The sequence below is a fragment of the Cebus imitator genome, unplaced genomic scaffold (assembly GCF_001604975.1).
Source record: "Cebus imitator isolate Cc_AM_T3 unplaced genomic scaffold, Cebus_imitator-1.0 Scaffold295, whole genome shotgun sequence".
Classification (NCBI taxonomy): domain Eukaryota; kingdom Metazoa; phylum Chordata; class Mammalia; order Primates; family Cebidae; genus Cebus; species Cebus imitator.
This window is the reverse complement of record NW_016107610.1, coordinates 854714-878286: the sequence shown is the minus strand read 5'-3', so window position 1 is coordinate 878286 and position 23573 is coordinate 854714. Positions and strand designations below refer to the sequence as shown.

Genomic DNA, 23573 nt, shown 5'->3' with positions numbered 1-23573 from the left:
CAAACAACAAAAAAACACACACATACATTCAAGTCCTACTTTTCTTCACAGCCTCATCCACAATCTCACGCTCTCTCACTCTTCATGTTCCAGCCACGTTTTCCTTCTGTCAGTTCCTTAGATACGTCACATACTTTCCAATCAAAGGCAGCAAAAAATAAGAGGCAGAAAATAGTTCCTTATACTCTCTATCTTCTCTATTCTATCAAGAGGCTCAAAATGTGATTAAACTGGGTTTTAGACCAAGAGATATGGAAGTGAAATGAAAGGTAAACTTTTAATAATGGAAGAAAAATTTCTGGACCTGGGAGTGAGTCAGGGTGGCAAGGAGTCAAGTTGCCATTCATTTTCTCTTTTATTACTGTTTCCTCCAGGATTGGCTATTCTGTTTTTATAACCTGGTGCTTTTCTTTCATACTGTTATGTTTTTTCTGCAAATATGTGGTGGTTTATGGATGAGAGATGAAGTTGGTTAGTAGAGAGAGCCGTTAAGGGTTTCTTTTCAGTGCTTTAGTCCTTTTCCCCACAGACTTCTGCTGGATTGGTGTATGACCATGGGCTCACTGTAGGTTGGGAGGTGTTAGAACTCACTTTTGAGTGGGTGGACAGAGAGCAATGGAGACCCCCCATTTGCCATAGGAGGGCCTCAGGAAATGTTAGAGAGTGTTGTATAGGGAGTAGCATTAGTGGCCTGAGTGGAGGATCAGTGGCGGGCAGGCTGTCTGCTAGTGTCTACGATATGCCTTCAGAAAGTTTTGGGAGCTGTGGCTTCCATTGAAAAGTTGTAGAGGGAATGGAAGTTGTCAGGACAGAGCTAGCTCAGATATATGGCAAGGTGACAACATGGGGACCTACAGAATGCTGAAGACACAGAAAGCTGGTTTCTCAAAGTGGTGACTTCTAACCTCTGAAGTCAGAATCACATGATAAGTTTCTGTAAAATAAAGATTCTTGGGCCTCACCTTAGACAGTGAATCAGAAGCTTCATGAGATTGCCTGGCTATCTACATCATTTTACAGCTGTTTGCTTCTGCCTGCGTCTCATAACCAGCCAGGCTTGGGATCTACTGCCCTCAGAATCAGCAGTTCCATCTGGCTGATGGTGAAAGGAGTTATTTGAGGCAAAAGTGGAGCCAGACTGAATAGAAGTGAGAAATTGAAAAAAGCTAGTAGAAACAGGTTACTTTATGATTTCTGCTGCCATTTCTATACTCATGCTTCATGTAGAAAAACACATGAACCCTAGTTACGTGCATAGTGAGGGTGCCCAGACTGTATTCACCTGGCTCAGGTGTCCCTGGCCAAGAGGAAGTGACGCCCTCTACTGGACAGACCTTGCTTTTTATTTATTTATTTTTTTCTACTGTGTCCTCGGTGACTAGCCTCTGAGCTTTCCCGGGCTTCAGCTTCTGTGTTGGTCCATGGCTCCCTATGCCCCTCTCATTCTTTGTATTTAGAAAGATAGCCCTTTCTGACTTCCCTGCCTTTCTTCGAAGCAAAAGAGGCTGTTTTACAATCCCTTGGGCTAGAAACAAAAATCAACTTGGAATGATTTATGCAAAGGGGGTGAGGGATTTATTAATAAGACCATCCAACACTTCTGCACAATAACTTGGTATTCTTTTAAATATATTCTTTGAATATTTGTTCAAGGTTTTTCAGTGGAAAGCTGGTCTCTGTATAGGGAGATGGTTGAGGAGTACTCAGTCTCTTTTCTTCCAAGTGACTCAATTTTTGGTCCCTAAGATTCATACCCACTGGGGAAAACAGAAGCAGCTAACAGGACACTCACCTCTTCCATAAACCTTATGAACAGTTTGGTGGGACAGTACTATGTTAAGTAAACCCTTTGATAGAGTCTCCCCCTACTGGCTAATTAAAGGGTTGCATCCAACTACTTGCAACACTCTCCCTTTTAGAGTTCTGGATATCACAATTTTCTCCATTTTATTACATTTCCCGTAAAACAATCCTTATGGATTTATGTGCCCTGATAAGGAACCTTTAATAGGATAACAAAAATGTATCATAGAATCCAAAGGGAGAACAGGGAGCATGCAGTCAGACCTCAGGAAGGACTAAACTAAGAAATGGGAAGTCCTTGTTTTTTTTCTCTCATCTCTGCAGTTCTGTGTTTCTGCTTCATTCTTTGCTCTTTATTAAAACGTTTTTTTCTATATCTGTGGCCCATGTGGCAGAATATAGCCACCTACTACTCCAAGCTTCAGGTTTACATGCCTGGTTCCAGCAAACTTCACATCCTAAGAGAAATACAGTTATTCAGCCAGCTCAAGTTAGGGCCCTCTTCCAGTCATCTTTGGGACTGGGAAGACACTCTCATGCAGTGCAAATATGTCTTCCAGGAGCCCTGCCTTAGGAAACAAGGGCAGATACCCCAACGTGGGTCCACTACGTTGGCTTTATCCTCTTTAGCAAATGTCTATTCAAAAACCAGAGGGTATTAACTTCCTGTCTGTTTTAAAGTACAAGGAAATAAGAGGTAGATTCTTCTCATATGGTCTTTGGTAGTTTCTGACTGCAAGTTTTGGTGTGCCTTAAGTATAAATAAGACTACTTCTTTTAGCAGACAAGATTGCTCATATATAAAGTCATACACCACAGTATGTTTTGAGCGCTTATAAACAGAAAATTTGTCTTGTTAACACATTTGAGGTGGCTTATTGTAGATCATTATAGTAAATAGTTCTCTTCCTTGCCAAGATTGCTCTGTTCTAGCTAGTCAGGATGTGAGGCTTGACTTCGGGCTGGAAGTCAGTGGCAACACATGGTTTGCTTGCCATCCTTCTTCATCAGAGCACAACTAAGCAGGCACACTCAGCCCCAGGTGGTGGAGACTGTTGTCTCTGTCATTCTAGACTATATGGCATAACAGCAGGGGGATGTCTTGGTCTTAGACTCTCCATCCAACCCTTAATACACAGAATATCGAGTAAGGTAAAAGGCTTTGGTCTCAGCAAAAAGTTACACCCTACCTCTCCTATTTTTTGTTTTTCTGTTTTGTTTTTCATTTCAGACCCACCTTAAGAAGGAACTGCACATCAGGGACCTGTGATGTGTGTTGGCTTGCAGGCCCTTGGAAGCCCTGTACAGCAGCCTGTGGCAGGGGCTTCCAGTCTCGGAAAGTCGACTGTATCCACACCAGGAGTTGCAAACCTGTAGCCAAGAGACGCTGTGTGCAGAAAAAGAAACCAATTTCCTGGCGGCACTGTCTTGGGCCTTCCTGTGATAGTACGTACACCTCTCAGGTATCTCCACTGCCCCAGAGGCCTTGATGGCGTCAGATCCTGATGACACCATCACGGCGCGAGGCCCTGCTGGTGATTACTTCATCAGTGTCCCATCTGATGGGCTATTCAGAATGGATTTGGTAGCTTGAGACATCAGGAGATTAATTCCTTTATGTGAGTGCAGCTCCATGTTCTCTAGAGAAAACAACAGTTGCATCAGTAGCATGCCAGTAGCACTGGTTACTGCCGTTCTGAAAGCCACTGGCAGTCTCTCCACACACTCCTCTTCTGCCTGGTAGTCTTGTGTGCTAAAACAAAGACTGCATGGATGGGCTGGGGTAGGTACGCCAATGTCCTGAAATTATATGTAAAAATTAACTGTAGGTTTATTTTTCTAGGGAGCAGGTGTGTACCTTTCGTGAGTTTTTCAAACAGTCCATGACCCTGCATTAGTGCTGCTCTGAGCACTAAAAGGAGCAGCATGGGCCAGAGGGGCTGGGAGGGCGTGGAGAGCAGCGAGAGTCACTTGACTGAGCTGAAAGGGAGTCCAATGCACTTCTGACCCGAGTACAAAACAGTGGCCCTAACCCAAAACTGGTTTCTTCATCTCACTCTGCGATCTCAATTTATGGCTTTTCATCAAATAAAATAATTTTTAAGTATTTTTAAAATAATTTTTAAGCTGTATGTTATAGATTTGCTTTTCTTTTTTGCAGGAGACTGCACAGATACAACTCACTACTGTATGTTTATAAAACATCTTAATTTGTGTTCTCTAGACCTCTACAAACAAAGGTGCTGCCAGTCATGTCAAGAGGGATAAACCTTTGGAGGGGTCAGGATGCTGCTGTGAAGATAAAAGTAGAATATAAAAGCTCTTTTCCCCATGTCGATTCAAAAACATGTATTTCTTAAAAGCAGATTCTATGGATCAAACAGAGGTTGAAGCAAAAACACCACTGTTAAGATGTAAAGTGAAATTTTCCCATGATAGTTTTATATTCCAATTTTTTTAAATGATGTATTCAAGGATGAACAAAAATACTATAGTATGCATGCCATTGTACTTGGGAGCTCATCATGTCTGTCAAATCAAGAAGTTGCCAAGATTACGAGCACATCATGTGCTACCTGTTTCCTGTGATTTGTAGACTAGCACAGAGCGGTACATTCTAAAAACTTGGGAAACACAGACTGATGACTTCCTCTTCTCACGAGTTGTAGGTTTTCAACAGGTTTATAAGGTATTCACATTTTAGAAGCTCTGGCCAGTAGTTGTTAAGATGTTGGCATTAACAGCATTTTCAAAGATCCTTAAGTTTAGTCTGTGAAAAAGAGAACCTCTCTCTGGATTAGGCTGTCACACGGACTGACCCAAGGATTCACAGAGGGATGGCATCTTATCTTTGCTTTTAGAACACCCAGGGAAGAAAACACAGAGTAGATATTGCTATCATTTGTACAACTACAGAAATCTGTCTATGACCAAATGAGGCATCTTGGAAGTCAAAGAAGAGGGAATGTTAACCTTTTCTACTGATTTTGAATTATATTCAAAACTTTAAGAGCTGTGAATGAAACTTTTTCTAAGCACCATTCTATTGCACACAAACAGAAAACCAAAGCCTTATTAGACCTAATTTATGCATAAAGTAGTATTCCTGAGGATTTTATTTTGGAAAATTTATATGACAGTAATCCAAATAAGAAACACAATAGTTGAAAATAATTTTTATAGTAAATAATTGTTTTGAGCTGATTTTCCAGTAAATCCAAAGTTAATTAGGTTAGGCTAGAAGTTACACTAAGGACTAGGGGTTGGAGTCAGGATTTGGTTTAAGATTTGGGGAAAAGGGTAAGGGGTAGTTTTAGTTTTAGGATTAGAGCTAGAATTGTGTTAGGTGAGAAAGGAAGTTAAGGTTAAGGCTACAGTTGGCTTTAAGGGTTAGGACCAGGTTAGGTCAGGGTTGGACTGGGTTTGAATTGGGGCCAGTGCTGGTGTGATAGTGTCAGGATGGAGGTTAGGTTTGGAGTAAGTGTTGTTGCTGAAGTGGGTTCTGGCTAGCATTAAATAGTAAATTCTGAAGCTGATTTCGTTATAGGGTCTTTTCCCTGTACACTACCAGTTATGACTTTAGATGGCACACAAGTCCAAATAAGTGGTCATACTACTTTTATCAGGGTCTCAGCTGCCTGTACACCTGCTGCCTGCAGCCTCTTGGCTACAAAGTTACCTGCAGCAGGTTGTGATGGGCCTAGACCCTGGTCAGTAATAACTGAACAGTGAATTTTGGCTTAGGATGTCTCTGTGGAAAAACTTGTTGAGTTTTTCTACCATATCCTGAGCATGCAGTTTCTTTCATTCTAACTTCAGCCTCACTGACACTGGGATGAGCACTACTGTATGTGGAGGGTTTGGTGACTGGGAATGGATGGGGGAAAGTGAGGAGGACACACCAGCCCATGAGTTGTTAATCATCAATCACATTTGATGTTGAAGGTTATTAAATTAAAAGAAAGTTCATTTGTAACATACTCTTTGTATATATTTATTATATGAAAGGTGCAATATTTTATTTTGTACAGTATGTAATAAAGACATGGGACATATATTTTTCTTATTAACAAAATTTCTTATTAAATTGCTTCACTTTGTATTTAAAGTTAAAAGTTACTATGTTTCATTTGCTATTGTACTTTCATTGTTGTCATTCAAATGGCATTCCTGTGTACTGTATTTTACTACTGTTTTTATAACATGAGAGTTAATGGTCCTCTTTCATGATCCTTATGTAATTCAAAAATAAATTTACTTTGATTATTTAGTGGCATCCTTATGAATGTAGGCAGCTTATGTGTCTTATTTTATGGTAGCCTTGGGTCTTGTCATCTTGGCTGCCCCCTTGTTAGGAGTCTAAGAACAACCTCAACCTTGTTAGTAGTCCAGGTTTGATTCCCTGGACTGTGCTTTGGAGTGTGGATTATAAGACTCAGTGCAGATCTCACAGATGTTCACTCTAATGCCCTCATTCTACTCATTAGTATTGAGAATCATTTAAAAGAATCTCAAGGGAAGATCCAAGATGGCCGTTTAGGAACAGGTCAGGATTGCAGCTCCCAGTGAAAGCACAGAGGGTGAGTGGATGCCACATTTCCAGAGGGATTTTTATTGCCCACAGACCAGGAGATTCCCAGGTGGAGAAGCCCCACGGGTTGCCAGCACAGCTCTTTGGGCCGGCGCCCCGGCATGGCGGTTCTCCGTACAAAATACACTGGTCTGGGGGCCCTTTTAGCTGGTGATTGGAGCCCCGGGAAGGCACAGTCGCCCATTCATCTGATTAAAAAGGGGACTGAAACGGAGCCAGACCAGGAGATTCCCAGGCAAAAAAAGGCACCACGAATCTCAGCGCTGCTGTTTCAGCCAGCACAGTGAGTCACCACATGGGAAATCACACAGATCCCAGTGCCTTTTCAACAGGCAAGTGGAACATCTGGGACAGAGTCAACCGTTCAACTAAAAAAAAAAAAAAAAAAAAAGGGCTCAGAGGCAGGGAGCCAGGTGATCAGGCTCGGCTGGTCCCACCCCCACAAAACACAAAAACAGCAATTGGAAACATCTGAGTTGAGTGTTTCACAGCAAGCACAGCTGAACCTGGGACAGTCCAGCTCTGTGGGGCAGGGGCGTCTGCCATTACCAAGACACTCCACCTCTACGGAGGTATTCCGCCATCGCTGAGGCAGCCTGCCGTTGCCAAGGCAACCTGCCATTGCCAAGGCAACCTGCCATTACAGAGAGAGTCCGCCAATACAGAGGTGGGCGACCATTGCCGAGGCAGTTCTAACTATACCCATATAAACAGGACTGCAGGGAAGTTCACACAGCAGCTGGGCGGAGCCCACAGCAACTCAGCAAAGCCTCTGCAGGCAGATAGTGACTAGGCTGCCTCCTTGCTGGGCAGGGCAGCACTGAAAAAAAGGCAGCAGCACAACGGAAACTCATAAATAAAGCCCTAACTTCCTGGGACAGAGCACCTGGGGAAAAAAAAGTGAGTTTATGAGTTCTGCTGCAGCAGACCTAAACGTACCTGCCCAGCAGCTCTGAATGAACAATGGAGCTCACAGCTCAGCACTTGAGTTCCTATAAAGGACAGGCTGTCTCAAGCAGCTCCCTGACCCCTATATATCCAGAGTCACCTCATAAAGGAGAGATCAGATTGACATTTGGCAGGTATCCTTCTGGGACAAAGATAGCAGAAGAAGAAACTGGTAGCAACCCCTACTGTTGTGCAGCTGCTGCAGGTGATCCCCTGGCAAGCAGGGCCTGGAGTGGACCTCAGCAGTCCTACAGCAGAGGGACCAGCCTGTTAGAAGGAAAACTAAGAAACAGAACTAACTTCTGTAAGGCCGGTTGCCTCGCCGGGAGGTCAGACACACCCACCCCTGCACTCAGCACCTGACTCTGCACCCAGCCCCAGGCTCAGCACTCGGTACCTAGCTCTGTCGCATGGCTCCCTTGGAAGGCTCCAGCTAATGCAACCCTGGCCGGCTCACACACCAGAAAAACGGCCCAACAACCTGCCAACCAATACCGGCCCACCCCGTCTCAACCCCGCTCCCCTGGACCCAACCAGAGCACGGAGCTGTTGCTCGTTCCTCCTAGCCATAAAAACCCCACGCCCCAGGAAGTCAGCGCAACTTCTCTGGCCCCCTTTCCCCGGACCAGAGAACCTCGCCCAGGAGCTGAATAAATTGGCATTTAATTTTCTTATACTGGCCTCAGTTTCCTCATTTTAAACTCGGCAATAACCCTTACAAGTGGTGCCGAAAACCTGGGAGAAGTTCAAGAGCCACCCCGGGGGAAACTGACTCCTCTACCATAAGCCGAACCAGGAAGCCGCCACCTCTCTGATCATCTGCAGCCATCACTCGGTAAGACTCCTACTGCCCATAACCCCATCCTCTGCTTGCTCCGATCTGAGGAGACCCTCTCCATAATCGCGGCCGCGTCATGGACTCCTCCCCGTCTTGAGCTGTGGGCCTCGTGGAGACGTCCCGGTGCCCCTGCTTACCCGTTCCAGAAGACAGGAATATTGTGGAGACGTCCCTATACTCCTGTCCTTCCCCATAAACTCCGGTAGTCGGGCGTTGAGGTCCAGGACACCATTCCTCACTCCTGACTGTCCTGCAACAGAGAGGGGACTATGGGTAATCAGGAGTTCCACCTAGACCCCAAGTCGCCATTGGGATGTCTAGTCGAAAATTTACCCAAGCTGGGCCTCTCCATAAAATAGAAAAGGCTGCTTTTCCTCTCCACTGTGGCCTGGCCTGAGTATCCTCTGGACAATCAGTCCAAGTGGCCACCGGAGGGAACTTTCAATCTTGGCATTCTAACTGATTTAGACAATTTCTGTCAAAGAAATGGTAAATGGTCGGAGGTTCCCTACGTTCAAGGCCATCTGGTATCTTTGCTCCCGCCCCACCCTCTGTTCCTCATGCACCATTGCTCAGGTACTCCTGGCCAAAGAAACTCCCTCACCGCCCTCGGCCCCTCCACCATCCTCCTCCTTTTCCGACCCCAACCCGCCCGAAGAACTGTCCTTTCCACTCGCCCAACCCACAAATCCTCTGCCATATGCGGAGCCTCAACCCCCTCCAGCTCCTCCTGTTCCTGGTTCCAACCTAGCCTCTCCTGTTAGTGCTCACACCCACTCGTGCTGTGCTCCTAACGATGAAACCTCCCTCCTCTGACCTGAGAGGTTGCTGGAGCGGAGGGCGCTGTCCGAATACATGTTCCCTTTTCCCTCTCTGATCTATCAGCCATTGAGAAATGCCTAGGGTCATTTTCTACCAATCCTACTGCTTATACCAAAGAATTCCGCTACCTCTCCCAGGCTTACGACCTCACCTGGCATGATACCTATGTAATTCTGTCCTCCACCCTCACTCCAGATAAGCATGACCGCATATTTACGGCGGCCTGGGCGCACGCTGATCAGGTACATCTCACCAACAACCAGATGCCAGCAGGTGGGGCGGCGGTCCCTGAGGCCGACCCTAATTGGAATTATCAAACCGGTCAAGATGGCAGCTGCCGCTGGGACCAAATGCTACAGTGCCTCCTAGTGGGCATGCAAAGCACAGCCCAAAAGGTAGTTAATTATGATAAGTTAAGGGAAATAACTCACGGTCCTACTGAAAACCCAGCCACCTTCCTGGACCAATTAACTAATGGTATGATCCTTCATACCTGGCTGGACCCGGCTTCTTTACTGGGGGCTATAGTTCTAGCCACCCGTTTCATCTCTCAGTCAGCGGCTGACATTAGAAAGAAACTTAAAAAGGCTGAGGAGGGTCCCCAAACTCCCATACGAGACCTGGTAAACATGGCATTTAAAGTTTTTAATGCCCAAGAGGAAAAGGCTGAGGCCACCCACCAGGCCTGTCTACAGCAAAAGGTAAGCCTCCAAACCCAAGCTCTTGTGGCAGCCCTGAGGCTGGCAGCCCACCAGGCGCCTGGTGGACGGGGTCCATTGAAACCTGCCAAGAACTCCAGAGGCATTCCACCTGGGCCCTGTTTCAAGTGTGGTCAGGAGGGACACTGGTCAGTGTTCATGTCCCCGACCACCTACCAAGCCTTGCCCGAACTCCAAGCAGCTTGGACACTGGCGCAGTGATTGCCCGTCCCAGACTACAGGCCCACCCCCAACACCTCTATGTGGAGGGCAGGCCAGTCCGCAGGAAGCAATCCCATCGCTTGAACTTCTCGTCCTTCTGGATGACTGACGCAGCCCAGACTCGAAGACCCCCATCACCCTTGCCGAGCCCAGGGTAATGCTGCAGGTAGTGGGTAAGTCTATTTCCTTCTTAGTGGACACGAGGGCTACCTATTCTGTATTGCCTTCCTACTCAGGACCTAGCATACCTTCCCAGGTTTCAGTCATGGGAATTGACGGCAAGCCTTCCTGTCCTTATCAAACCCATCCTTTAGCCTGTGTCCTCGAGGGACACCGCTTTTTCCACTCTTTTTTAATTATAGCCTCATGCCCAGTCCCCCTTTTAGGACAAGACATTCTCCAGACTGTGGGGGCCACTCTCCAACTCACTGGCCCCCCACGCTCAAGCCCATCATCTGCTCATCTCCTACTGCCACTCCTAACTGATGCCACATTGTGCCCTAACTCCTCGCCTCAACCCCCTCTCCCTCCTGACGTAGTCAGTCCCCTGGTATGGGATACCTCCAAGCCTGTAGTAGCCAAACATCATACTCCGGTTAAGATACTTCTCAAAAATCCTACCCACTTTCCTTCACGTCCTCAGTTCCCCATCTCGAAAACCCACTGTCAAGGCCTGAAGCCTATCATCACCTGCCTGCTAGCTCAGGGACTACTTACTCCCACCAGTTCCCCTTGTAACAATCCTATCTTGCCGGTCCGAAAGCCGTCTGGCAACTACCGCCTGGTTCAGGACCTGCGCCTTATGAAAAAGGTGGTGGTACCCCTCCACCCTGTAGTCCCCAACCCGTATACACCCTAATATCAAACATTCCCTCCACTACCTCTCATTTTAAAGTTCTTGACCTCAAGGACGCCTTCTTTACCATTCCCCTTCACCCTGAGTCCTCCTTTCTCTTTGCCTTCACCTGGACTGATCCTGACACCAACCTGTCACAACAGCTTACCTGGACGGTCCTGCCTCAGGGATTCCGAGACAGCCCTCACATTTTTGGACAAGCCTTGGCAGCCAACCTTGGCTCCTGCCCCCTTCAACCCAGTCGCCTTCTCCAGTACGTGGACGACCTGTTACTTTATAGCCCCTCCCTCTCCCTATCCCAACAGCATACTGCCACTCTCCTTTAACTTCCTTGGATCTCAGGGATACCAAGTATCTCCCTCCAAAGCATGATTATCAGTCACCTCGGTGGTTTATTTGGGCATTTGCCTCACCCCCAAAACTAAAAGCCTAACAACAGATTGTCGGAAGGCACTTCTTTCACTGCAGCCCCCAGAGACTACCGACCAGATTCTTTCCTTTTTAGGATTTGTAGGATTCTTCCACCACTGGATACCTAACTTTGCCTCTCTAGCTAAACCTCTGTACATGGCAGCTAAGGACACCCCCACAGGACCCCTCTCCCATCCTGAGGTTGTAAAACAGGCTTTTAAAACCCTCCAAACTGCTCTGTTCGCCACACCCCCACTTCATCTGCCGGACCTCAATCGCCCCTTTTATCTGTTCACTGATGAGAAACAGGGCGTTGCTGTCGGGGTTCTAGCCCAACCCCTGGGTCCTGTGTTCCACCCTGTAGCCTACTTATCGAAGCAACTTGACCGAATGGTCAGGGGGTGGCAGCCTTGCCTGCGGACCCTGGGAGCAACAATAGAACTTACCAAGGAATCACTAAAACTTACCCTGAGCCAACCCATCTCAGTGTTCTCTTCTCACCGGCTTACCGACCTCCTCTCCCACAAATCCCTCGCTCGCCTAGGGCCCTCTCGTCTACAGGAGTTCTACCTGCTCTTCATTGAGAATCCTCAGTCAGCCTTCACCCCACTTCCCCACTCAACCCGGCTACCCTGCTTCCTCTTCCATCCCTTCCCCCTTCCCCAGTGCGCTCCTGCCCTGAACTAATGGATGCACTTGCCAAACCTTGGGAGGGCCTATCCAACCTTCCCCTGCCTAACCCAGACCTTACTTTCTATGTGGATGGAAGTTCAGTAATAACAGCCGATGGGAGGCGAAAGGCATCCTATGCGGTAGTCACAGATTCAGCCACCTTCGAGGCATGTCGCCTCCCTGACGGAACCACATCACAAAAGGCGGAGCTCATTGCCCTACCCCCAGCTCTCACACTAGCACAGGGAAAGCAAGCAAATATCTATACTGACTCAAAATATGCTTTTCTTATTACCCATTAGCACTCTGCCCTCTGGAGAGAGGGGGGATTCCTTACCACAAAAGGGTCCCCATAATCAATGCTACACAGATCTCCAACATTTTACAGGCCTTATCATTGCCCAGGGAAGTTGTAGTCATACACTGCCGAGGACACCAGGCCCAGCATGATGCCACCTCCCAGGGCAATGTGTGGGCAGATACAGCAGCAAGATCTTTAACTAATGCCAAGTTAACCCCTACCCCTGTTCTCTTCCTTCCCACAACCACACAGCCTGTATACTCAGCATCAAAAAACAGGCCCTTATACCAAAAGGAAGAACAGAATCTAATCAGGGATGGATCTTCCTAAATAATAGAATTGCCCTTCCCCAGGAACAGGCCCCTAAAATTATTGCTGAAATCCACCAATCCTTACATATAGGGCCTAAGGCGTTACACCACTTTGTACAGCCCCTCTTTTTCTCGCCAGGTCTGCAACAAACAACTCAGCAGGTACACAAGGCATGCATTACTTGCTCTAAGGTCTCACCTCAGGGAGGCTTAAGGCCACAGTTTTCTACTCACCAAATGCGTGGCAACCTACTGGCCCAAGACCGGCAAATTGACTTCATTCATATGCCCACTCACAAAAAGATCTGCTATATCCTAACTTTTGTAGACACCTTTTTGGGTTGGCTTGAAGCCTTCCCCACCTCCCGGGAGACAGCAGACACGGTGGCCTCCCACCTTACTGAAGAAATCATCCCTCGCTTCGGCCTACCTGTCACCATCTAGTCGGACAATGGTCCAGCATTTACAGCCCAAGTAGTCCAGCTAGTCGCCAAGTCCCTCAACATCTCCTGGAAACTGCACATCACTTACCATCCTCAGTCATCGGGTAAAGTTGAACGAGTTCACGGCATCCTCAAAGACCATTTGGCCAAACTTGCTATTGAGGTAAAACTCTCTTGGCCCACACTCCTACCTCTTGCCCTGGCCCAAGTCTGGGCCACCCCACGGGGACCAACGGGCCTTAGCCCCTTCGAATTGCTATACGGCTGGCATCTCCTGGTTTCTCACAACCTTCCTGTAAACCCCTCTCCACTGGCTTCCTACCTTCCCTTCCTCTCCCTCCTCCACCACCTGTTAAGGGAACATGCAGACCACTCCCACCCTGTTGTTCCAGGACCAGAGGACTCCCACCCAGCGGTGCCTCTCCAACCGGGCGACAGCGTTCTCCTCCGAGAACTCAAACCAGGATCCACACAACCCAGGTGGTTGGGATCCCACATTGTCATCCTAACCACCCCCACAACAGACAAACTCCTGGGTCACACTCCGTGGTACCATATGTCCTGCCTCAAACTGGCCACCCAAAATGATCAGTGGAAATCTGAACCCCTGGGCCCCACTTGCCTCTGCCTCACCCGTGGCCCCGACCCGTCGCCGCTAACCCTTCAGAGCCTCCTCCTGACAGTCCTTCTGGTATCTCCTCTTGAGGGCAAATCATATGTTTGGCGCTTCTACATCCAGGAATCCTGGACTGAGGGCCCCATGACCAGGACCCATTAATCTTGCACAGGCAAACTGCCAAACAGGCAGCTGTTAGTCTACTGTCTCCATCCTCATCCCACACGGTAAAAGCACCATACTTGGTCGCAATCATGGGTTTCACTTTCGGCACGGGCTGTGTTTTCTATATGACCAAAATAAGGACTACTGTCATTGGTGGAACACCACCTACACGGGGTACCCATACATCTCTTGTGTTATTCACAAGCCACATCCTCCAAGCTGTCCCAACTGCATGCTCACTCGCTTCAGCAATGGTTCCTTAGCCCTCAACATCCGCGACCCCTGGCACAGCCGTTGGGATGCAGGAGTGTCCGGTAAAGCCTATGAAGATTATACCTGGAGCCACCCTCAGAGAACATGGCTAACATTCCGGTCCTATACCCGCATCGTCTCTGAAGCAATAGAACAGCTCAGTTCTGTAAGCCATACAACCCTGCAAAATGAAGCCACCCTAAATAACCAATTCAAACCCTCAGGTAGCACCTCTCAACCATTCTCTTGGTTGACTCTAGTACAGCTGGGATCCAACATGTTAAATTTAACTAAAGCCATGAATATCACCAACTGCTTTTTATGTGCCTCTCTCAGCAACCCCCCCTTAGCTGAAGTTCCCCTCAGGTCGTGGTTCAATCTGTCACAATCATCTATGGGACCCGGCAACATCTTAATGGATATCCCCTTGTTCCAAGTACACCCGCAAAATTTCTCTGTCTGCTATGAGACAGCCAGCAGCTCCAGACCCAGCTGTAACACCACAGTAAAGGTAAAATCCTCCCTCTACGTGCTACCAGGAGAATATTTCTGGTGTAATGGAACCTTAACTAAAGTTATTAATGCCTCCTTCCTTTTCCCTTGTATACCCGTCACCTTGGTCCCTCAGTTAGAGGTATACAAACAGGCCGAACGTCTATCCCTCCTTCCATCCTCCCCTAATTACCAACACAGACAAGCAGTCTTCCTCTCAATGGTCGTTGGTCTCTCTCTAGCATCCTCTCTGGTGGCGGCCAGGCTGGGTAGCAGCACCCTAGGCTACAGTGACACCTCAGCCACTCAACTAGAGGACAAGCTTCAGGTGGCTATCAAAGTGTCGGCCAACTCGCTCAAGCGACAAATCATGTCACTGGCCCAGGTAACTCTCCAGAACCAAAGGGTCCTTGACCTGCTGACAGCAGAAAAGGGAGGTACCTGTCTGTTTCTTCAGGAGCAATGCTGCTATTACATCAATGAAACAGGCCTTGTGGAAGAAAATGTCAACACTCTCTATTGCCTCCAAAGCATTGGCAACAAAAGCCAAAATAGACAAATGGGACCTAATCAAACTCCACAGCTTCTGCATGGCCAAAGAAACAGTCATTAGTGTGAATCGGCAACCAACAGAATGGGAAAAATTTTTGTAGTTTACCCATCTGATAAAGGGCTGATATCCAGAATTTACAAAGAAGTAAAACAGATTTACAAGAAAAAAACAAGGCCATTCAAAAGTGGGCAAAGGATATGAACAGATACTTTACAAAAGAAGACATACATGAGGCCAACAACATATGAAAAAATGCTCAAAATCACTGATGATCAGAGAAATGCAAATCAAAACTACATTGAGATACCATCTCATGCCAGTTAGAATGGAGATCATTAAAAAATCTGGAGACAACAGATGCTGGAGAGGATGTGGAGAAATAGGAACACTTTCACACTGTTGATGGGAGTGTAAATTAGTGCATTCATTGTGGAAGACAGTGTGGCGATTACTCACGGACATAGAAATTCCATTTGACCCAGCAACCCCATTACTGGGTATATATCCAAAGGATTAGAAATCGTTCTACTATAAGGACACGTGCACACGAATGTTCATTGCAGCACTGTTTACAATAGCAAGGACCTGGAACTAACCCAAATGTCCATCGATGATAGACTGGACAGGGAAAATGTGGCACATATACACCATGGAATATTATGCAGTCATCAAAAACGATGAGTTTGTGTCCTTTGTAGGGACATGGATGAACCTGGAAACCATCATTCTCAGCAAACTGACACAAGAGCGGAAGATCAAAGAACAGAGAACCTATGTTCTCACTCACAGGCAGGTGTTGAACAATGAGAACACATGGACACAGGGAGGGGAGCACCACACACTGGGGTCTTTTGGGGGGGGAGGGACAGTGCAGGGTGGGGAGGTGGGGAGAGAGAGCATGGGGAGAAATGCCAAATATGGGTGATGGGGAGGAAGGCAGCAAATCACGCTGTCATGTGTGTACCTATGCAACAATCTTGCATGTCCTTCACATGTACCCCAAAACCTAAAATGCAATAAATTAAAAAAAAAAAAGAAAGAAAGAAACCTAAAATGCAATTTAAAAAAAAAAAAGAAGAATCTCAAGAGCAGCAGAAGAAAGAAGTCCCAAACAGAAAACCTGAAAGCGGTATTGAAGTAAGCGGTAGTTGGAAGAACAAGAGGTACTAACAGCCTTTTAATTTTTTAAAGACTTTTTTTAAGAGCAGTTTTAATTACACAAGAAAATTGATCGGAAGGTATAAAGATTTCCTACATGTAAGTCATGTCACAATACATATACAGCATCCCCCATTATCAGCATCCCCCACCAGAATGGTACATTTGTTGCAATGGATGAACCTCCATTGACACTCATCATATCCCAAAGCCCATAGTTGACATTAGTGTCCACTCTGTATTGTACATTACATGGGTTCAGACAAACATGAAATGACAGGTATCCATCAGTATTCACTGCCCTAAAAATCCTCCTTGCTCTGATTTTTCATTCCTCCCCTCTTCTCCCAAACCCCTGAGAACCACTGATCTTTTTAGTGTCTCCATAGTTTTGCCTTTTCCAGAATTTCACATAGTTGGAATCATACAGCATGTAGTCTTTTAAGATTGGCTTCTTTCACTTAGTAATAAGCATTCAAGGTTCCCACATATCTCTTCATATTTTGATAGCTCATCGCTTTTTTAACAATGAATAATATTCCATTGTCTGGATGTGCCACAGTTTGTCCATTTACCTACTGAAGATTATCTTGGTTGCTTCCAAGATTTTGCAAGTATGGATCAAGCTGCTATAACCATCTATGCGCAAGTGTTTTTGTGGATGTAAGTTTTCAGCTCCTCTGGGTAAATGCCATGAAAACTGCTGGATCATATGATAAGAGTATGTTTAGTTTTGTAAGAAACTATCAAACTGTTTCCCATAATGGGGCCGTACCATTTTCTATTTCCCCTTTTTTTTTCTTTTTTTTTGAGACAGAGTGTCACCCAGGCTGGAGTGCAGTGGTATGATCTTGGCTCACTGAAATCTCCATCTCCTGGGTTCAAGCAATTCTCTTGCCTTAGCCTCCCAAGAAGCTGGGACAATAGGCATGTGCCACCAGATGTGGCTAATTTTTGTATTTTCAGTAGAGACGGGGTTTTGCCATGTTGGCCAAGATGGTACCAAACTCCTGGCCTCAAGCAATCCACCCACTTCAGTCTCCCCAAGTGCTAGGATTTCAAGCGTGAGCCACCGCACTTAGCCTCATTTTGTATTCCCATCAGCAATGAATGAGCAGCATTCCTGTTGCTTCACATCCTTGCCAGCATTTGCTGTTTTCAGTTCTGGATTGGGGCTTTTTTTTTTTTTTTTTTCCAGACAGCATTTCATTCTGTCACCCATGGTGCAATTATAACCTCCTAAGCCCAAGTGATATTTCACCTAAGGCCCCCAAGTAGCTATGTGACTACAGGTGCATACAACCATGTTGGCTAATTTTGTCAACTTTTTATAGAGATGGGATCTTATTGTGTTGCCCAGGCTGTTCTCAACCTCCTGGGCTCAAGCAAGCTTTCCACCTCAGCCTTTCAAAGTGCTGGGATTACAGGCATGAGCCACCACATATCCACACATAGCCTGGATTTTGGCCATTCTAATAGGTGGGTAGTGGTATGTTATTGTTGTTTTAATTTGCATTTCCCTGATGACATATGATGTGGAACATCTTTTCATATGCTTATTTGCCAGCCGTATGTCTTCTTTGACAATGTATCTATTAAGATCTCTGGCTCATTCTTTAATTCAGTTGTTTTCTTATTGTTGAATTTTAAGAGCTCTTTGTAGATTGTGGGTAACATTTCTTTACCAGACAATGTCTTTGCAACTATTTTCTCCCAGTGTGTTACTTGTCTTCTTATTCTCTTGACACATAAAAAATTCTTCTTTGTGTAATTCACAGAGAATTTTTTAATATTAATGAAGTCAAGTTTATTTATGGATTGTGGCTTTAATGTTGTGTCTAAAAAATCACCACTAGGGTGTGGTGGCACATACCTGTAATCTCACTACTCAGGAGGCTAAGGGAAGAAGATCACTTCAGCTTGGAAGTTCAGGGCCAGCCTGGGAAACATAGTAAGACCTCATCTCTATTTTTAAAATAATTGATTAGTTAATTTAAAATTAAAAGTCATCACCATACCAAAGGTCATCTAGATTTTTTTCCTATGTTATATTCTAGAAGGTATATCATTTGGTGTGTTACATTTAACCGTGGGATCCATTTTTAGTTCATTTTTGTGAAGGACATAAGGTCTATGTTTTAATTTATTTTTGCATGTGGATGTCCAGATGTTCCAGAACTGTGTGTTGAGAAGACAATCTTTGCTGCATTGCATTGCTTTTGATCATTTTTCAAAGATCAGCTGATTATATTTATGTGGATCTATTTCTGAGCTCTTCGTTCTGTTCCACTGATCTACTGTCTATTCATTTGCCAATACCATATTGTCTTGATTATAGCAGTTTTAGTAAGCCTTGCTAGTGAGTAGTGTCAATCCTCCAATTTTGTTCTTCTCCTTTAATATTGTGCTGTCTGTTCTGGGTCTTTTGCTTCTCCATATAAGCTTTAAAATTACTTTGTCAATATCCAAAAAGTAACGTGCTAATAGTTTGATTAGTGTTGCATTGATTCTATCAATTAAGTAGGGAAGAACTGACATCTTGACAATATTGAGTCTTCCTATTCATGAACATAGAATATCTCTCCTTTTTTTTAGTTCTTCATTGATTTCTTTCACTAGAGTTTTGTAGTTTTCCTCATGTAAATCATGGACGTATTTTATTTGACACATAAGTATTTCATTTGGGGAGTGGTAATGTAAGTGGTATTGTTTTGCTAGTTTCAAATTCCACTTGTTCATTGATGGTATAAAGGAAAGCAATTGACTTTTGTATGCTGACCTTGTATGCAACCTTGCTATAATCACTGATTGGTCCTAGTGTTTTCTTTTTGCTGTTGTTCTTGGTTCTTCGGGATTTTCCACATGGATGATCATGTCAGGGACAAAGAGTTTTATTTCTTTCTTCCCAAACTGTATACCTCTTATTTCCTTTTGCTGTCTTACTTATTACATTAGCCAAGACTTCCAGTATGATATTAAAGATGAGTGATGAGAGAGGATATCCCGTCTTGTTCCTGATTTCAGAAGGAAAGCTTTGAGTATCTCACCAGTAAGCATGATGTTAAATGTAGAGTTTTTGTATATATTCTTTATCAAGTTGAGGAAGGTCTGCAATATTCCTGGTTTCCTATTTTTATCATGAATGGATGTTTGATAGTATCAAAAGCTTTTTCTGCACATGTTGATACAATCGTGAATTTTTCCTTTTTATCCTGTTGATATGATTAATTACATTTATTGATTTTCTAATACTGAACCAACCTTCAATAGCTGGGATAAATTCCACTTAGTCATGGTGTATAATTCTTTTTATAAATCGTTAGATTCAACTTGCCAATATTTTATTGAGGATTTTTACATTTCATTTCATGAGAGATTGGTCTGTAATTTTCTTTTCTTGTAATGTTTTTGTCTGCATTTGGTATAAGGGTGATGCTGGTCTCATAGAATGAGTTTGGAAATATTAACTCTGCTTCTGTCCTCTGAAAGAGATCATAGAGAATAGTTATTTCTTTCTTAAATGTTTGACAGAATTAACCAGTGAACCTGTCTTGGCCTACTGCTTTCTGGTTTTGAAGATTATCAATTATTGATTCAATTTATTTAATAGAAATAAGTCTATTTGGATTGTCTGTTTCTTCTTGTGTGAGTTTTGGCAGATTGTTTCTTGCATGAATTTTGACAGATTGTATCAAGGAATTGGTCTGTTTCTTCTAGATTATCAAATTGTAGGCATACAGTTCTTCGGGGTATTCCTCTATTATCCTTTTAATGCCCATAGTATTTGTAGTGATGGCTCCCCTTTTATTTCTCATATTAGTAATTTGTGTCCTTTTTTCTTAGCTTTGCTGGAGACTTACTGAGTTTATTTATTTTTTCAAAGAACCAGTGTTGATTTAACTTATTTCCTCTATTGATTCCTTGTTTTCAATTTCACTGATTTCAGCTCTAATTATTTCTTTCTTCTTCTTACTTTGGATTTTATTTATTTATTTATTTATTTAGGAGACAGGGTCTCACCCTCTTACCCAGGCTGGAGTACAGTGGTATGATCTTGGCTCACCTCAACCTCCTCCTCCCAGGTTCAAGCAATTCTAGGGCCTCCACCTCCCGAGGAGACAGGACTATAGGTATGCACCACCATGCCTGGCTAACCTTTTGTATTTTTAGTAGAGATGGGATTTTGCCATGTTTCCCAGGCTAGTCTCAAACTCCTAAGCTCAGAGAGTCTGCCCACCTCCATCTCCCAATTACGGGCATGAGCCACTGTGCCCAGGCTTTAGTTTTTTGTTGTTGCTGTTGTTTTGGTTTTTTGAGATGGAGTCTTGCCCTGTCACCCAGGCTGGAGTACAGCAGCATGATCTTGGCTTAGTCTAACCTCTGCTTCCTGAGTTCAAGTGATTCTCCTGCCTCAGCCTCCCAAGTAGCTGGGACTACAGGCATGTACCACCATGCGCAGCTAATTTTTATATTTTTAGTAGAGATGGGGTTTCACCATGTTGGCCAGGCTGGTCTTAAACTCCTGACCTCATATGATCCATCCGCCTCAGCCTCCCAAGGTGCTATGATTACAAGTGTGAGCCACAGCACCTGACCTACTTTTAATTTGCTCTTCTTTTCTATTTTCTTCAGGTATAAACTTAGAATACTGATTTAAGATCTGTCTTCTTTTCTAATATATGTGTTCAGTGCCTTACATTTCCCCGTAGCATTGTTTTTACTGTATCTCACAAATTTTGATAAACTGTGTTTCCATTTTCATTTGGTTTAAAATATTTTTAAATTTCTCTTGAGATTTTCTGATCCACATGTAACTTAGAAATATGTTGTTTAATCTCTTTATATTTTGGGATTTTCCAGTTACCCTTCTGTTATTTTTTTATTATTTTTTTTTTGAGATGGAGTTTCACTCATGTTACCCAGGCTGGAGTGCAATGGCGCGATCTTGGCTCACCGCAACCTCCGCCTCCTGGGTTCAGGCAATTCTCCCGTCTCAGCCTCCTGAGTAGCTGGGATTACAGGCACGCACCACCATGCCCAGCTAATGTTTTGTATTTTTAGTAGAGACGGGGTTTCACCAAGTTGACCAGGATGGTCTCGATCTCTTGACCTCGTGATCCACCCGCCTCGGCCTCCCAAAGTGCCAGGATTACAGGCTTGAGCCACCGCACCCGGCCTGTTATTGATTTATAATTTAATTCCACCATGGCCCGAAAGCAGACATTGTATAATTTCTATTCTTTTAAATGTGTTCAAGTGTGTTTTATGACCGAAAATGTGGTCTATCTTGGTGAATGTTCCCTGTGAACATTGAGATGAACTGTAATCTGCCATTGTGGGATGAAGCTGTCTATAGATGTCAACTATATCCAGTTAACTAATGGCGTTAAGTCCTTGTTGATGTTCTGCCTGCTGAATCTGTCCATTTCGGATCAAGAGATGTTGAAGTCTCCTGCTATGATAGTGGATTCATCTATTTTTCCTATACTTCTATCTGTTTTTACCTCGGGGTGTTTATCTGTTGATAGCATATAATCATTAATGATTATTATGTCTTCTTAGAGAATGGATCCCCCTTGTCATTCTGTAATGCCCTTCTTTATCCCTGCTAAATTTTCTTGCTTTGAAGCTGCTCTGTCTGAAATTAATATAGCTATTCCTGCTTTCTTTTGATTAGTGTTAGCATGGTATATTTTTCCTCTATTTACTTTTAATCTATATATAGCTTTATATTTAAAATGAATTTCTTATAGGCAACATAGATTTGGGTATTTTTTGATCCACTCGACAATTTCTGTCTTTTAATTGGTGATTGACCACTGACATTCAAAGTGATTATATCAATATAGTAAGATTAATATCTACCATATCTGTTACTGTGTTCTATTTGTTGTCCTTGTTTTTGTTTCTATTTTTGACTTCCACTGTTTCCATCTTTTGTGGCTTTAATTGAGCATTTCATGATTCCATTTTCTTTCCTTTCTTAGCATATCAATCAGTTATACTTCATTTTGTACTGTTTTCCCTAGGATTTGTAATATACATTTACAACTAGTTTAAGTTCACGTTTAAATAACACTCTACTGCTTCACAGGTAGTGTGAGTACCTCATAATAACAAAATTGTCCTAATTCCTCTCTCCTGTCCCTTGTATCATTGCTATCATTCATTTCACTTGCATACAAGCATATATGAGCATTTATATACAAAAGATATATACATAATCAAATGTATTATTGCTATTATTTTGAACAAATGATCTGTTTGATCTATTGATCAGTTTGATCTAAATTGATCTATTAGATAAATTAAGAAGAAAAATAAAAGTTTTCATTTATCTTCATTATACTTATTACAATGCTCTTCCTTTCTTACTATAGATCGAAGTTACTGACCTTTATCACTTTCCTTCTTCTCAAAAAAACTTTTAATATTTCTTTCAAGGCAGGTTTACTGGTGACTAATTCCCTCAATTTTTGTTTGAGAAAATATTTCTCCTTCACTTTTGAAGAGTAATTTCACAGAACATAGAATTCTAGGTTGGTCTTAAAACATAAAAAACAAAGGATGCCATTAAACAAGCATTATGTCACATTTGTCACTTGATGTCACATTTAGTTGGCATTGTTCTTTTCTTCCCATCCTAGAAGGAGTTGAAACTCTGAGATATTGGGATCTTTGAGGTCAAATAAATAGCAATGCTCCTCTCCATTCAAGTCCTAAACCAGCCCATAAAGCAAAAGAGTTACCAGATGGAGAAGCAAAATATTAGTTTTACACTGATGAAAGACAGAATAGAAGATAAAGCTTTCATTTGTAAGCAGGCGATTCCTATTCCTGATACTGAGCCTCAGAATTAGAAGGCTTATCTACCCCATGATAGACAGTGCTGGACTACCACATAGAGGTCCTGCTCCTCTTAAGAATTCTGGCATGGTGGAAGGGTGAGAATACTTTCTCTTTGCAGGCAGCTGACTTAGTGGGGTAGGAGTTGGGCCATGAATGTTTTTCTTTCCAAAAACCTGGTTTTTATTGTTTGTTTTTGTTTTGAGACAGAGTCTCATTCTGTCGCCCAGGCTGGAGTGAAATGGTGTGATCTTGGCTCGCTGCAACCTCTGCCTCCCGGGTTAAAGTGGTTCTCATACCTCAGCCTCCCAAGTAACTAGGATTACAGGTGCATGTCACCACCTCCAGCTAACTTTTTGTATGTTTAGTAGAGGTGGGGTTTCACCATGTTGGCCAGGATGGTCATGAACTCCTGACCTCATGTGATCTACCCACCTTGGCCTCCCAAAGTGCTTGGATCAAAGGCATGAGCCACTGCACTTGGCCCAAAAACCCAATTTTAAAATATTCTAGTATTTTTGAGTAATGGGGTCCTTGTTTTTTTTAAAATAGGCTTTTTTTTTTTTTTTTTTTTT

The 23573-nt window shown here is 44.0% G+C and overlaps 2 protein-coding genes across 6 annotated transcripts in view; both read left to right on the top strand.

Annotated features, from left to right (window-relative positions):
* The window catches only part of ADAMTSL3 (ADAMTS like 3), a 363845-nt gene extending 357756 nt beyond the window's left edge, over positions 1-6089 (top strand). For 2 of the 5 annotated variants that reach the window (XM_017502246.2, XM_017502242.2), the window contains 2 exons: positions 3035-3266; positions 4028-6089. In XM_017502246.2, the coding sequence (XP_017357735.1) occupies positions 3035-3266; positions 4028-4120 (325 nt within the window). In that variant the 3' untranslated portion in view covers positions 4121-6089. Of the gene's footprint in view, positions 1-3034; positions 3267-3964 lie in introns of all 5 variants that reach the window. The other 3 variants (XM_017502245.2, XM_017502244.2, XM_017502243.2) reach the window with 3 other exon arrangements.
* A 7840-nt stretch (positions 6090-13929) lies between these two features.
* Positions 13930-23573, top strand: part of LOC108285262 — a 30718-nt gene continuing 21074 nt past the window's right edge. Inside the window, 1 exon segment of the mRNA XM_037729122.1 lies at positions 13930-14826. Within this exon segment, the coding sequence (XP_037585050.1) occupies positions 13930-14826 (897 nt within the window).